Source organism: Podarcis vaucheri (assembly GCF_965113315.1).
Source record: "Podarcis vaucheri genome assembly, chromosome: 7".
Classification (NCBI taxonomy): Eukaryota; Metazoa; Chordata; class Lepidosauria; order Squamata; family Lacertidae; genus Podarcis; species Podarcis vaucheri.
The window spans coordinates 74,723,378-74,738,970 of record NC_138765.1 but is presented as its reverse complement, the minus strand read 5'-3'; the positions used below and the strand labels follow the sequence as shown (position 1 = coordinate 74,738,970).

At 47.0% G+C, this 15,593-nt stretch overlaps 1 protein-coding gene across 1 annotated transcript in view; it reads left to right on the top strand.

Moving 5' to 3' along the window:
- MIB2 (MIB E3 ubiquitin protein ligase 2) overlaps window positions 1-15,419 on the top strand; it is a 71,201-nt gene extending 55,782 nt beyond the window's left edge. Inside the window, exons 9-19 of the mRNA XM_082230735.1 lie at window positions 1,157-1,319; window positions 1,910-2,043; window positions 3,224-3,372; window positions 7,337-7,493; window positions 8,184-8,338; window positions 9,277-9,403; window positions 10,577-10,804; window positions 12,063-12,241; window positions 13,017-13,201; window positions 13,838-13,903; window positions 14,723-15,419. Coding sequence (XP_082086861.1) covers window positions 1,157-1,319; window positions 1,910-2,043; window positions 3,224-3,372; window positions 7,337-7,493; window positions 8,184-8,338; window positions 9,277-9,403; window positions 10,577-10,804; window positions 12,063-12,241; window positions 13,017-13,201; window positions 13,838-13,903; window positions 14,723-14,964 — 1,785 coding nt within the window. The 3' untranslated portion in view covers window positions 14,965-15,419. The remainder of the gene's footprint in view (window positions 1-1,156; window positions 1,320-1,909; window positions 2,044-3,223; window positions 3,373-7,336; window positions 7,494-8,183; window positions 8,339-9,276; window positions 9,404-10,576; window positions 10,805-12,062; window positions 12,242-13,016; window positions 13,202-13,837; window positions 13,904-14,722) is intronic.
- Window positions 15,420-15,593: the final 174 nt, after the last annotated feature.

Sequence of the window (15,593 nt, the reverse complement as noted above, 5' to 3'; positions counted from 1 at the left end):
AAAATATTTTTGGATGCCACATTTTATTTTGTTAATTCAGTAGACATGTTCATATTTCCTCAGAGGTATGTCCCACTTTGTTCAGTGAGGCTTACTCCCTAGTGAGTGGGTTTCTTTTTTTCTTTTTTAGGATTGCAGCCTGACTTGATTAATTGGTTTGGTAAATCAATTTTTTAAAAAACCTCCAAAGTGTACACTGCATACAATTTCTTTACTTTGTTCAGCAAGGCTTGCTCCCTAGTCAACAGTTTGATGGTCAAGTGAATATATACATTTTGTGAAGTAAATGAATCATAAAATGTCAATGTGTTGTTTTTTTAAAAAAGATTACAGCCTTGCTCAAATGATTAGAATAAATCCATTTTTTAAAAATCTCCAAAGCCTTCATTAGGACATCTAAAATCAAAGGATGATTTCTCCCCCCCCCACCTCTCTTTTCATTTGCATGCAAGATTTTGAGTTGTGTGCAGATTCACTGCCTCCGTTTTTAATTGATTGGATCGCTGATTCATTCAGCAAGACATTTTTAAAACCTGGTAACAGCCCTAAAGGGGGAAGCATTCAAAAATATGACCAGTATATCACATTCAAACTGCAAATCGTGACTTGTTCCACCCATCTTGAGTTTTTGCACAGCCAGTGTATTATTCTATAGCGCTTCATGGTTTTGTTTTTTTTCTGAGAAGGAGCTGAATGACACACATACCCTTTTTAAAAGCGCCTGACTTCTCCTTGCATTAAGGCTTTGCTGTCTTGGAATCCCATGTCCCAGGTGTGGGGAACCTTTGGCCCTCCATATTGCTGAACTGCCAGCTCCCATCATTCCTCTGACCATTGGTCAAGCTTGCTAGGGCTGATGGGAGCAGCAACTGAAGGTTCCCCACACCTGCTATATATTGCTCAGTGGCTATGGAATTTTGACTTGACAGTTGTGGGGAGGAGAGGTGGAATGGTATATCCTGGAAAGGGGCATGGCTGGCCAGCCAGTGAAATGGATGGCACATTCTTCAAAGGGACATGGCTGGCTGGAAACAGGAGTACTCCACAATGTAATGTTCTGCTGCTTTTCTTACTTAGACGGAACAAAAAGGATGAATAACAACAAGGAGTTTTCCCCCCCACCCCTCACGTTTCAATTTTCCCTTTCGCTTTGCAGACCCTGGGGCACATTGGCAAGGTGATCAAAGTGTTTGGAGATGGGGACTTGCGGGTGTCTTTTGCAGGCCAGTCCTGGACCTTCAACCCCGCTTGCCTGACGGCCTACCAGAGGGAGGAAGATGCAAACCTCATGACCACCGAAGATGCCAAGGAATCTAAAAGTGAGGAGTCTGAAAGGAAAGCAGTAGCCAGCTTAGGAGGGAGGGGGAAAGCCTTTTAATAATCTGTACAATGGTACCTCGAGTTACATACGCTTCAGGCTACAGACTCCTCTAACCCAGAAATAGTACCTCAGGTTAAGAACTTTGCTTCAGGATGAGAACAGAAATTGTGCTCTGGTGGCGTGACGGCAGCAGCAGGAGGCCCCATTAGCTAAAGTGGTGCTTCAGGTTAAGAACAGTTTCAGGTTAAGAACGGACCTCTGGAACGAATTAAGTACTTAACCCGAGGTACCACTGTACTTTTCTGTCTATAAGAAATTTTGGGGGGATCAAATAAGAAAATGGGGGGGAGATGGCACAGAGTTGTTGAGCTTTTTTGGGGGAATGCCCCCCAAAAAATGCCCACGGTTGTTGAGCAATTTTTTTTTGGGGGGGGGGATGCGGAACCAAATATCAGTCACCCAGCTGGCAAACGCTAACAATCACAAGTGATGCACGCCAAATTGCCAAAGTGGAAGCCAATCCATAGCAGCCCTTGCCGCACGGAAATGTACGGTAATTGGAGGACTGTTTCCCATCTCTCTAAACAGGCACGCTGCTCTCTGTGCTGGGAAGGCTGCTGACCCAAAAGATGGAAGCGGACAGCCCAGGGCGCCTGGTCATAGAGGCTGCACATGGAAACGCATCCAAGGTCCGGGAACTGGTTCAGAAATATCCCGACAAGGCAAGTCGTCTCTGGCAGCAGGGCAGATATTGTATTTTTAAAATATCTTAAAACTTTGTGTATGTGTGTGTGTTCAAATTTGTTTTAATAGTATTTATTTATTAAAAAATAATCGCTGGGTCACAGCCAACGCTAAGCCCTACTCATAGCCGAACCAATTGAAATCAGAGTGGTTCTGAGGTTCAGAAGTGGCAATGCCTCTGCGTTACCATTTGCTCAAAACAGCAGGAGGAGGAGAGAGGTCTTTTCCTTTCGCAAAATTTATGTACCGCTTTATTGTGTTTTTAAAGAGAGAGTTTTGAAGCAGTTTACAAAAAGGATAAACCAATAAAAATTATTGGTGAAAAATATTAAAATAACTGTTTAGAACGTGGGTAGGCAAACTAAGTCCCAGGGGCTGGATCCGGCACAATCACCTTCTAAATCCAGCCCGCGGACGGTCCAGAAATCAGCATGTTTTTACATGAGTAGAATGTGTGCTTTTATTTAAAATTCATCTCTGGGTTATTTGTGGGGCATAGGTATTCGTTCATTCCCCCCCCCCAAAAAAAAAAATAGTCCGGCCCCCCACAAGGTCTGAGGGACAGTGGACTGGCCCCCTACTGAAAAAGTTTACTGACCCCTGGACATTAAAAAACAACAATAACTCAGTAGTGGGTTGTATCCAGTTATCAGATGTAAATGCAAGCAGCAGTAAGAACCTAAGTAGAGCCCTGCAGGTAGATTAGGCTAAAAGTCCATCTGGTCCAGCATCCTTTTCTCACAGATGCCAGCCGGGTGCCTTCAGGGAAGCCTGCAAATGCCGCAGCAACACTCTCCCCAGTTGATTCCCAGTTGATTCCCAGGAACTGGTATTCAGGGGAACTCGCGGAGACTTTGTAGCGAAGCGGCACCAGCAATTTAGAACACCATTCCCCTTGAAACCAGACAAACACCTGCACTTCTGCTATTTCGTCACCTACAGTAAACTGTTTCATTTTGACGAGATTTCCTTTTCAAAAAGAAAAAAAAATTAATTAAATTTTAGAGAATTAATTTCATTCAGTGTCAGTCACCTCGTTCTGTAAATTTATTGGTCTTCATAATTTCGTGGTTTTTATGTTGTTGTTGCTTTGAGTTGACTGTTTTATCGACCTTCTTGTTGAATAAATGAAACAATGACGCTACCTTTTCTCATCAGGTCGACGTCAAAAACCAGGGCAGGACAGCCTTGCAAGTGGCCTCTTACCTGGGACAGGTGGAAGTGGTGAAGATCCTGTTGCAGGCCCATGCCAACATCAACCTGTGGGACGAGGAAGGGGACACAGCTCTGCATTACGCAGCATTTGGGTAGGTGGTGACCCCTGAGAACAGCTGTCACTCTTCCCCCCTCCTTTTTTTGCATTTTATTTATTCATTAACATTCTTATATTACATTGGTAAACGTTGTCTTTTTTTTGTAAATAATTTTTATTAACAGGCCAATCAAATCACAGTAATTCCAAATCACATTAATTCCAAATTACACAGCCAAATTTTAAAATTTTTGTTGGGGGTACCCATACTTCAAGCTCCGAACGGGATCCAAACATCTCTCTTACTGCTGCTTTAATATACACAGTTCTGTCCAAATAGTATTCACAGTTCTATTCCATCTTCTCTTTGTTGTTTTCCTCATCTTATTTTCTTTATGATCTCTGATAGTCTCCACAAGCGGGTTGAAAACAAATGTTGTTATATTCTGTGTGGATTTTACACTCATCCAAGAGCCATATCAAAATGGACAGACATCATTTCAACACTTCCGTACAAAACATTTCCCACAGTCTGTCCTGGTTTCCACAGGCCTGCCGCTCTCATAAATTTTCTCAGGGGGTCCTGCCAGGCCGATCTCACGTTCCGATATAGTAACGAGCCAGTCCTCCTCCCCCTCAGTCCTCCTGCGGGCAAGCCTTCCATAACAATCTCTTTTTATGACTGCGTCACAGAGAACTTTCTTTCTTTTCTCGATGTTCCCACACGCCATATCTTTGATTAGTAATTAATTTCCACACAGTCTTTACTCCTCCTGCTTGTGATCAGTAATCGCGACGATTCTTTCTTAGGGGGGAAGGGTTATTGGGTACTCACATAAGACAAAAAAGGAAAAGTCCCCCCCCCCTTTTCAGGCTCGCTCCGACGTACCAATCCTTTGATGATTCTTCTTCTTGATTTATTGTTGAATCCAGCCCATCGCTCCACATCCCAGAGATCCTTTTAATTAGCAGTCTTTACTCCTGATCTTCACTCGAAGTATGTGCATTTGCTTCTTTTCTAATTGTTTATTTCGAGCTGATGCAGCCAGCGCGCGATCAGAGACAGCGTCCGGGAGAGCTGGACCCACACAAGGGCTTTGTGCCTAGTGCCCTCACCCCCTTCTTTCGAAACCGGGGGGTGATTTATGGCCACAGCAGGCAAGGCAGTGTTCCCCATTCCCCTGGGCAACAAAGGGAGGCTGTACACTCCCATATCAGCCTCTTAATTACCTCATGTGAGCCGGAGAGATGTTATTGTCGGCCATCTTCCAATGCGCCCCTAGCGGCCCCGTACATTGGTAAACATTGTCATATTACATTACAGGACTTACTATGATATAATTTCCAACATGTATACAAAAATTATATACAAATTTTATATACCTAAAAAGAAAATGAAAGAAACAAACAAAAAAGAACAAAGAAACAACAACAAATTTTTCCAAAAATCATATACATATGAACACACTAGACTTCCTGTCTTTCATGTTGTATATTCCTTTTTTACAAATGAATGTACTCTTATTATTGTATATTTCTTTACATATTATCTAATACATTCCTATATCAATATGTGCTCTTAGTCTTATTTCTCAACTCAGTCTCACTCCAACGTCAATCAAATGCTAGCATAGAGAGTGAACCTTTACTGTATTTTTGAACATATGTTTTATATCTATCCCACTTTTCCATAAATTTTTGTTTTGAATTGCCTCTCAGGGTATTTGTTAACTGCGCCATTTCAGCAAATTCTTGTAGCTTGTACTGCCAGTCCGTTATTGTCGGGGCTTCTTGTTCCTTCCACCTCTTTGCCACCAAAGTCCGAGCTGCGGCCGTTGCATATAAGAATACCTCCCTAAAGGCCTTCGGGCTGTCCCTGCCAACAATGCTTAACAGAAATGCCTCTGGTCTTTTTAAAAAAGTTATTCCAAACATTTTTTTCAACCAGTGGCATAGCGTGGGGGGTGCAGGGGGGGCCGGCCACACCAGGCGCAACATCTGGGGGGGCGCGCTCGCACTCGCAGCTCTCTGCCCCCTGCTAAAATCCACGGGTTAGGGGGCGCAAATTACTTGCCTTGCCCTGGGTGCTGACAACCCACGCTACGCCACTGTTTTCAACTCCTCGTAAATTAAGCCCCAGAACACTTTGATCTTCCTACATGTCCACCACATATGATACATGTCGCCATTACTCCCACCACACCTCCAACAAGTATTCACTAAATTTTTATACATCTTCGATAGTCTTGAGGGGGTGAGATACCATCTGCATCTTTCTTAGTCCAATGGAAGTTGGTCCACCATGTGGCACTGCCTGCCTTCTTACTTACAACCAATCAGGGTGTAGCTCTGTCTGTCTTTGCTCTGGCTCTGCCTCCTATTGGTCTACCTGCCTTCCTCCCTGTCAACTTCAGAGGGAACCAGCCACCACTGACTTAAGACCCCTGGACTTAACCCCTGAGGAATAAATGTTTGTAATATGAATCTAGGAACAGCTCCAAAAAGTTCTTCTAAGTCCTCCTTGCCGATCACAGCAGGCCTAGTTCTAATAATAGCCTGTTCTATTTATATACACCCTATTTTCCTCAAATCGGAAAAAGCCTAAATATGGCAGTACAATTTATTTATTTGAAACTGCTTTTGTAGGGTGATTCAGAGTAGACCCACTGAAGTTAATAGGTGCAACCAACATGGGTTCAGCCATTTCAATGGGTCTGCTCCAAGGAGTACTTCAATGTACGCTTTTTTCTTGCATTGTAAAATTGCTTTGAGATGCTTCAGAGTGTGAGACAGCTTTCTGTGTCTTAAGGCAGAGGTTTTCAAAGGGTGTGGCAGGAGGGAATGCCAAGCGTGTCAGGAAGATTCGAGGACAATTAAAGAAACATTTAAACATTTCAGTGTTGCTACACTGATAGGTATCAAAATAATTCTTTTTAATTTGCAGAGTATGGATAGATATATTTTCAAAATGAGATCAAGGGCATTGGCTACTCTTTTACAGTTCTCCACGACATACTGTTGTGAACAGGGATTTTCAACTCTGATCAATAGGAAAGATCAGAAATGAGAGAGGCTTCTTCGTGTTGATAAGGAGATGAGAGTTTGTCTCAAATTAGACCTAATATAAATGAGCAAAACAAGCTTACACCTCTTCTTGATTTTGTATACATATTTAAGGTACAGACTCATTTAGAATTATACTTTGGGAATGATTTGTGCTCTTGTTTTATACTTTCTGGATGCCCCATGTTCATATTATAAAGTAGTTGTGTTCTGTGTTATAAATAATGCACTGCTAGGAGTTTTCTTGTTTTCCAATGTATTCCTTATCAATTAAAAATTAGTGCGGTGGGAGCAAATTTTTATTCTGAAACTGTGACCCAGAGAAAAAAGTTTGAGAACCACCGTCTTTTTATATATATATTATTTATGATTTTCAATTTCATACATTTCAATAAATTCACCATCCTTTTAACATTTCAAAACTTGAGTTTCACCTCTTTATGCTCTTCCTCAAATTTATTCTTAATATTTTCTGCATATCCAAATTAATTTAGTTTGCTCATTTATTCATCAACTTTAAATATATACTCTTATAAAACTGCAGGTTATTACAATAATCCTGCAATGTTCTTATCTGTTTACAGTCTGTCTGTAAATATTCCACAAACCATTTCCATTGTTTTATAAAACGTTTGTTATCTTGATTTCTTATTTTTCCGGTAAGTTTTGCCATTGCTGCATCTTCCATAAGTTTTTGTATTCATCTGAGAACCACTGTCTTAAGGGAAGGGCTGTATCTCAGAACAAGAGTGTTTGACGGTCCCACGTTCAGTCCCAGCAATTTCCCAGGGGGAGATGCCTGCATGAAACCCTAGAGAGCTGCTGCCCGTCAGTGCAGACAATATTGAACCATATGGAACAATGATCTGCCTCAGCAGAAGGCAGCTTTCGGTGTTCCTCAACATCTGTGGTCTGTCACTCTTTCCTCTTGACTTTTCACCCCTCTCGCTGTCCAGGAACCAAGCAGACGTAGCCCGCTTCCTGGTCAGCAAAGGGGCCAACGGCGATCTCCAGAACAACGCCAAGTGCACAGCCCTGTACATTGCCGTCAACAAAGGCTTCACGGAGGTCGTACAGGCTCTGTGTGAGCACAACTGCGACGTCAACCTGCCGGTGGGTTTTGTTTTGTTTTGTTCATCTTTGCATTTGCCTTCTGACTCATGGAATCATAGAATTATATTGAGTTGGAAGGGACCCTGGTGCAGGAAATTTACAGCTGCCCCACGTGGGGAACGAACCTGTGACCTTGGTGTTATCAGCACCACGCTCTAGCCAACTGAGCTGGTTGGGGGGGAGGCATGTTGTGTTGTGTCCATCAGTGAAGTGGAGATGATCTGAGAGCTAAGGCAAGGGCGTTATGGATTGAAAGTGGTTGGCACCTGCAGTGATAGTGGCTAGCTTAGAGAACATCAACAGGGGTTTAGGCACATTGATGGAGGGGAAGGCTGTCATTGGCTGCTGCTCAGGACATTAATGGTGTCCCTGAATTCAAGCTGCCGGGAATCTTGGAGTGTGGGAAGAGCTGTTGTGCCCGGGTCCTGCTTGCAGGCTTCCTGTTGGCATCTGTTGAGAACAGGATGCTGGACTTAGATGGGCCTTTGACTGGATCCAGCAGCCGGGGGATCTTCTTGTGTTCTTCTTATTCATTGTACTCTCCCTGAGTGGCTTTGAAAAGGGGCGATGGGTAAATTCACAGAGGATCAGTCTATCAGCGGCTGCTAGCCACAATGTCTCTGTTCTTCCCTCCCCTCTTGGAGACACCTGACAGAGATTTTGTGTACCATCCTACCTGTCCCCCTCAAGGATTCGTACGGCGACACCCCCCTCCATTACGCCATCACGGCTGACTTCAAGTGCATCATCGAGGCCCTCACCGAAGTCCCCAACATCGATTTCACCATCCAGAACCAACAAGGATTCAACCTGCTGCAGCATTCGGCTCTGAAGGGGAACAAGCTGTAAGCATAAGAGTGAAATGAACTTAAGCAATTTTAAAAAAATTATTTATACATTTCCCACAATTTTTATATAAGTATGTAAAATGTTATCCATCGCAAGTCACTTAAGCATAGTGACAATGGGGAGCTATGAACAAACTGCATTAGGTGGCATTTTTCCTCAAAGCGATATATATGCTTTAAATTACAGTCGTACCTCAGAAGTCGAACAAAATCTGTTCTGGAAGTCTGTTTGACTTCTAAAACATTCGGGAACCAAGGCGCAGCTTCCGATTGGCTGCAGGAAGTGCAGGGGGGGGCTGGGCTCTGAGCTCTGATAAAACCTCTTCCTTGCCTGCCCCGCCCATTTTTGCCTCTGGCCCCGCCCACCACTGCCATGTGGGCATCCAGGAAGGTTGTTCAGAGGGGAATGCAGCCGCTCAGGAAAGGTTTCCCCCATTAAGGCTGCTGAGCCACAGCAGTTCCTAAATCAGTGTTCCCTGACCTTGGGTCTCCAGCTGTTTTTGAAGTTCAGTTCCCATCATCCCTGACCACTGCTCCAGCTAGCTAGAGATGATGGGAGTTGTAGTCCAGAAACAGCTGGAGACCCAAGTTTGGGAAACACTGTTTTAAATAATATTTCCCCTCCTTTTAGACTTGAGCGTAGGGAATATTTTCTTTTCCGGATGTTGCTGAACTACAACTCCCATCAGCCCCAATAATCAGGGGTTATGAGAGCTGTCATTCATGCTCTTCTGCCTCTCATTTTTCTGCTTGTTGGACTGTGTCACTTCCAGCAGCCACCATTTAGGCCACTAGTTAGGCCACCATTTAGTAACCACTGATTTGGCAATGCATGCTTGCCCTTTGAGACATCCGATGCCCTAGACATGCTCTCTCTTTTTTATTTTCTCCTTCCCCTCCCACCCCGCTTGGCTCTGATCTTTCCCACCTCCCAGAGCCATCAAGAAGATCCTGGCAAGAGCCCGGCAGCTGGTCGACGCTAAGAAGGAAGATGGCTTCACCGCCCTGCATCTCGCCGCCTTGAACAACCACAAGGAGGTGGCGGAGATCTTAATCAAAGAGGTAAGCAGCAAGGAAATCAAGATAAGGGCATAATAATAGCCCTGCTGGATCAGCCCAGTGGCCCATCTTAGTCCAGCAACCTGATCTCACAGTGGCCAACCGGATGAAGCTTTCAAGCTGGACCTGAGAGCCTTCTCCTTAAATTTGTCTCATCCTTTTAAAGCTAGGGAAGGGTGGCGCTGTGGGCTAAAGCCTCAACGCCTAGGGCTTGCCGATCGAAAGGTCGGCGGTTCGAATCCCCGCGGCGGGGTGCGCTCCCGCTGCTCGGTCCCAGCGCCTGCCCACCTAGCAGTTCGAAAGCACCCCCGGGGGCAAGTAGATAAATAGGTATCGCTTACCAGCGGGAAGGTAAACGGCGTTCCGTGTGCGGCTCTGGCTCGCCAGAGCAGCGTTGTCACGCTGGCCACGTGACCCGGAAGTGTCCCCGGACAGCGCTGGCCCCCGGCCAATAGATGTGAGATGGGCGCACAAACCCCAGAGTCTGTCAAGACTGGCCCGCTCGGGCAGGGGTACCTTTACCTTTACCTTTAAAGCTATCCAATTTGGTGGCCCACACTACATCTTGTGGGGGACGAATTCCCGAGCACTGAATTCCCCAGCGTTCAGCCTCATTGGGTGACTCGGAGCTCTAGTATTATGGGATGGCAGTAGAGGTGGAACTTAGCCATCATAAGTTGGGCCTTGTCTTCTCATTCATTGTACTCTCGGGGGCTTTAAAAGGAGAGAGTGATGTTGCAATTCAAGTCTTCTGCGGCATTTCATTAGCCGCTGTAAGAGCAGGACGCTGGACTGGATGGGTCTTTGGCCTGATCCACCAGCCAGTTTCCTCTTGCCAGTAGCAACGAGGGAGAGCTGTTGTCTTCAAGGACTTCCCACTGGTCAGAACAGGAGGCTGTAGACTAGATGAGCCTTTGGCCTGATCCAGGTTCTGTCTCGCACACGCAAGCAGCAACCCTTATTCCCCCGCTGGGGGCAGAGTCCAGAGCCTGCTTTCTTGCAGCGCTGCAGGCCCGGAAAGGCAACCAATTGGAGCTGAGCAATGTGGAGAAGGAGCCAGGTTTTGCAAACTGGAACCGTGGCGTCGTCTTGGCAAGCCGAGCGCCGCTGCCTTTCTCCCACCCTCAACCTGGCCAGCGTGCCCACGGCCTCCACACACCCCGTTCCCTTTTTCAGGGTCGTTGCGACATCAACCTCAAGAACAACCGCAACCAGACCCCGCTGCACTTGGCCGTCACGCAAGGCCACATGGAGATGGTGCAGCTGCTGGTGAGCGAGGGCTGCGATGTCAACGCGGAGGACGAGGACGGCGACACGGCCATGCACATTGTCCTGGAGAGGGAGCACCTGATGTCCATCATGGCCAAGGAGCAAGAGGAGGGAGAGGAAAGCCTCTTATCTAAGGTGTGTGTGTGTGTGAGAGAGAGAGAGAGAGAGAGAGAGAGGGAGATTCTGAACCAATCTCCCAGAACCAGTTGCCTAGATCTTAGATGTGTTTTACTGTATTGCATCTTTTGAAAAGGAGAACATAGGAGGTTCTTCCCCAAGTCCAGCCAGTGTTCCCTCGAGCTCAGTGTTGTCTACACTGGCTGGCAGCGGCTTTCCCCCAGCCCTCCCTGGAAACAGGGGTTGAACCTGGGTCCTTCTGCCTGCAAGGCAGAGGCTCTCTCACTGAGCTATAGCCCTTCCCTTAAGAGACAGGAAGCTGTCGTGTATTGAATCAAACCACTGGTTCGGCTCAGTATTGTCTACACTGACCAGCAGCAGCTCTCCAGGGTTTTCAGGCAGAGAGTCTCTCCTTCCTCTGCCTGGCGATTCCAGGGATTGAACCTGGCTGCCTCTGCAAGGCAGATGCTCTGCCACTGAGCTACAGCCCATTAGATGTAGGAAGCTGCATTATGCTGAGTGAGACCATTGGCCCATTTTGCTCAGTGTTGTCTACACTGACTGGCAGCAGCTGTCCTGGATTTCAGACAGGAGATAATTCACAGCCCTACCTGGAAATTGAATCTGCAACCTTCAGCACGCCAGGCTTGATTGCTCTGCCACTGAGCTACAGCTCTTCCCCGATGCAGAGGACCGATTAACATGTAAGAGGGACAGTCACTCTGTATGAAACACAAGTTGTGGTCCAGCAGGATCTGAAAGGCCTCAGATCCCCATCTACATCCTAATTGCATCTAAATTGTGTTTTAGATACGAACAACTGCATTGGCCTTTTTTTTTTTGCGGGTGTCTTCTTCAGCATGTCATTGACACAACAGTTGTGTATTTGCGGTGGATATAAACTGGACCCATCCACATACCATTCTTGTAGCCTGGGGGGGGCAACTCTTGCACTATAGCACAACAAAAGTAGGAACCCCACCCGCAAAAAATCCAAACATTTGTGGTGTAAAAACTTGCAGGATTTTAGCAGTAAGTGACAGGGCATACACCGATTGGAAGTAAAAGCAGCATGTCCTCCCCAAAACTTTTTCAGGTGCAAAATATATAGTAGATTGGTATATTTATTTTACGTTTTTATGGAAGCTGCTTTCTAAGGACACTTTCCCTAAAAGGGGGCTAATGAGTATTATAAATCTTTGACAACTATAATATGTATAACAAATGATTAAAACCATATTTTATTTTATTTTTACTTCTCCACTCCTCATTTTAGCTCCAGGCCTCTGGCTTCCTTGGAAATCTTGAGCTGAACGTGGGGGCGGCCATCGCGTGCTACTTGGCTCAAGAAGGTGCCGATGTCAATTACGCCAACCACAGGGGGAAGTCCCCCCTTGATCTCGTTTCGGACGGAAGTATAGCGCAGCTCATCAAGAACTTCTCCCAGAAATTCAGGTAGGACCAGCCCCATCCTCTCCCAGTTTGACTTCTCTCCTTGACTTCGGCATGTCATCGTTCCAGGGCCCCCTCTCCTCATTCTTTGTTAAAATGCTCTATGCAAGCTGTGACCCAACTCTTTGCCCGCAAAGTATATGTCCTCAAAAAATCCATGATGCACAGAACACTGCTCTTCCTTCTCCATTCTTGTTTGCACTGTTCGCCCCCACCCCTTGACTTGCCCGTGAACACCAGGACTGGACACCCGCCCTCCCTCCTGTTCTGACAGAGGGTGGAGCAAAAACTACTCTCTGGGAGTGGCTGATTTAAGCGCCTTCCCCTTCTATTGATGGGATGGAGTTAACACACTCTGTGGCCCTCTCCCTCCCTTTCTGCCATAGGAGCCAGCTCCCAAGGGCCGTAGGGCTCCTGCCCCCACAATAACATATTTGAGGGGGCTGTCCCCCCCCCCGCAAAATTGATGGGCTTTCCCATTTGAATGATGTGCGTGCTCTGTGTCATGTGCTTGATTATGTGGGGCAGGGCTCACCTGGGCCCCCACAGTATTTCATTCAAGTTGGCACCCCTGCTTTCTGCACTTGTAGAGGCGGCAGCCATTTTGTGCCGCGCCCGCACGGCAGCCATCTTGTGTTGTGCTGTGCCGCCACGACGGCCATTTTGCGGCTGGCGCCTGCAGTGCTCTCTGTCAGCATTCATTACTGCGGATGCTCGCCCAGCTTCAGACCCGACGCCTAGTTCTTCTCTGTGTCTCTTCCACTTTTGGCGTCTGCAGGGAGCAGCAGGACCCCTCGGAGAACTCCACGGTGGTGTGCAGCCAGAGGCGAGTGCACACGACCCCCAACACCATGACCAACCTCAGCGTGGCGAAGGTGGCAGCTCCCTCCGAGTGCTTGGTCTGCTCTGAGCTGGCCCTGCTCATCCACTTCTCCCCTTGTCAGCACAGCATCGTGTGTGAAGGTACAAAGGGAGCACGTCATCTTTCATGCCCTTTCTTTTCCTGTTTGCACTTCCTCCCTGGGGTGCTGTAAAGCAAAATTGCACCGAAATGGGGAGAGGCCCAGGGTTCAAATCCCTGCCTCCAGGGGCGCCGACTTATAAAAAATATTGGGGGAGCCCGCGAAAGCTCATGAATAATTAATAAGCTCATGAATATGCAGATAAAGTGGCGCCGCCTCCTCATGAGCGAATAGGGGAGAGCGTGCTGCGCCTATTAATCAGCTCCGAAGGAAATTGGATGGAGCTTTTGCTCGGGAGGGAGGGCAGGAGGCATGCAGCCCGACCCTGTGCATTTTGGGCTGGGGGAGGGGCGGCGGTGGCGCTCTGCTGGAGGGGCGCCCGAGATTATTGGGGGGGCGGAGCCCCCCCAAACGAATTTTTGAGGGGGCTCGGGCCCCCTCAAGCCCCATGGAGTCGGCGCCTATGCCTGCCTCTCAGCCCTAACCTCCATCGCAGGGTTGGTGTGAGGATAAAATGGGGAGAGGGGAAAACCACGTAGGCCCCCTTGAGCTCCTTGGAGGAAAAAGGCGGGGTGTGAACGTACTAAATAAATAAATCGGCGCCTGTTCCAACCATTTGCCCCGTCCTCGTCCTTAGAATGTTCCAGAAGAATGAAGAAATGCATCAAATGCCAAACGACAATTACCAAGAAGCTAAAGCAAGGTGAGGACAGTTTGTTTTAAACTCTCACATTAGGGTGTGTTGAATTTTTCAAATCCTAAATTCCAGGAAAGAGGGGTGCTGAAAAGGTGTATTTTGGGAATTCAAAATATTTTTTGGCTAAATTAATATAATTTAGCTTTTCTTGGTGTAAAATTGCATAGAAATCATTAAAAATGATTGCCACATATTTGCAGTTATAATATATTCAATATTATTATCATTTGTTATTATTTAGCATCACCTGACATTTTCAGAGGGTAAAATTTGGTTTTTCTGAGAGCAGTTCATGTGCTTTTTAATCAGAGGTGGATTCACCAAGCTTAGAAGATGCCCACTCACAAAAAATAGTAGCAGATCTGATTTACCTCCTACCCAGAAGCATATTTTTAAGATCCCCTCACTGAAGAAATTTGCAAAAAATTAAGTCCTGCCCCCTAAAATGACAAATGCAAAGCATAGAGAATATAGACGGGGGAAGAGGGAAAGGCCTGTAGTTCAGTGGCAGGGCGTCTCCTTCGCATGCTGGGATGGGATAGCTCAGTCGGTAGAGCATGAGACTGTTTGTCTCGGGGGTCATGGGTTCGAGTCCCACCTCGAGCAAAAGATTCCTGCACTGCAGGGGGGCTGGGCTAGATGACCCTCGCGGCCCCTTCCAACTCTACAATCCTACGATTCTACACGGAAGGCCACAAGCTCAATCCCCGGCATCTCCGGATCAGGCAGGGAAATCTAAACCTGCCTGCAGTCATGGGGAGCTGCTGCCGGCCCATGCAGACAGCACTGAACCCTGACTTTCTCTCCCTCTCTTCCCTCAAACAGACAGCACGGAGGTGGAGTGCGTTTCTGGTTCAGAATCCACCGGCCAACAGAAGCTGATGGAAGACCTCCAGAACCGCTACCGGCAGATGGAGGAGCGGATCACCTGCCCCATTTGCATCGACAACCAAATCAAGCTTATCTTCCAGTGCGGGCACGGGTCATGCCAGGAGTGCAGCGCCGCCCTTTCCGTCTGCCCCATTTGCCGGCAGATCATCCGGGAAAGGATACACATCTTTGTTTGAAGACAGCTCGCTCTTCCTTCTCTGCCCTGCCGCAAACCCACCCACCCTCCCTCTTAATTTCTTTGTCCCCCTCCCCCCTTTTGGATGAGAATCGCGACTGGCCCGGCCTGTTTCTTAATAGCCACGGAGGAATGTGAGAGAGGCTGTTGGTGATGGGAGAATCATGAGATTTGGGAACCCCTGAATTCCAAGGCCCAACATGGCTTGCTTTTATCGTTCCCCCTCCCCTTTTTAAGAATAACTAGAATAAGCGTGGCCGTGGGCCACGAGAAAGACTGGACGCAACTGAGGGGTGCTGTGTACGGAAGCCCGCGAGGGCCAAAAACGGTGGTCTGCAGAGAGGAAGACCTCTTGGTGTAGCATGTGGACTCTTTTTCCTTCTTCGTAGCCTTATCCAGCTTCTGAAGGGACAAAAATACACGATCTTCCAAAAAAGAGAGAGAGAGAAAAGACAAGCACGTTTCTTTCAGTTCCGTGGAGGGGGGGGGGCAAGGAAAGCAATATTCTTGCACTTTAAAAATAAGTGGAGGGTAAATTGGGTTCCTCCTTTCCTGGAGAGAGGGGCAGGCCTCGTTGGAGAGAGGACGCTCACAACCAAATATTCCACACATTCCCCTCCCCACCGCCGC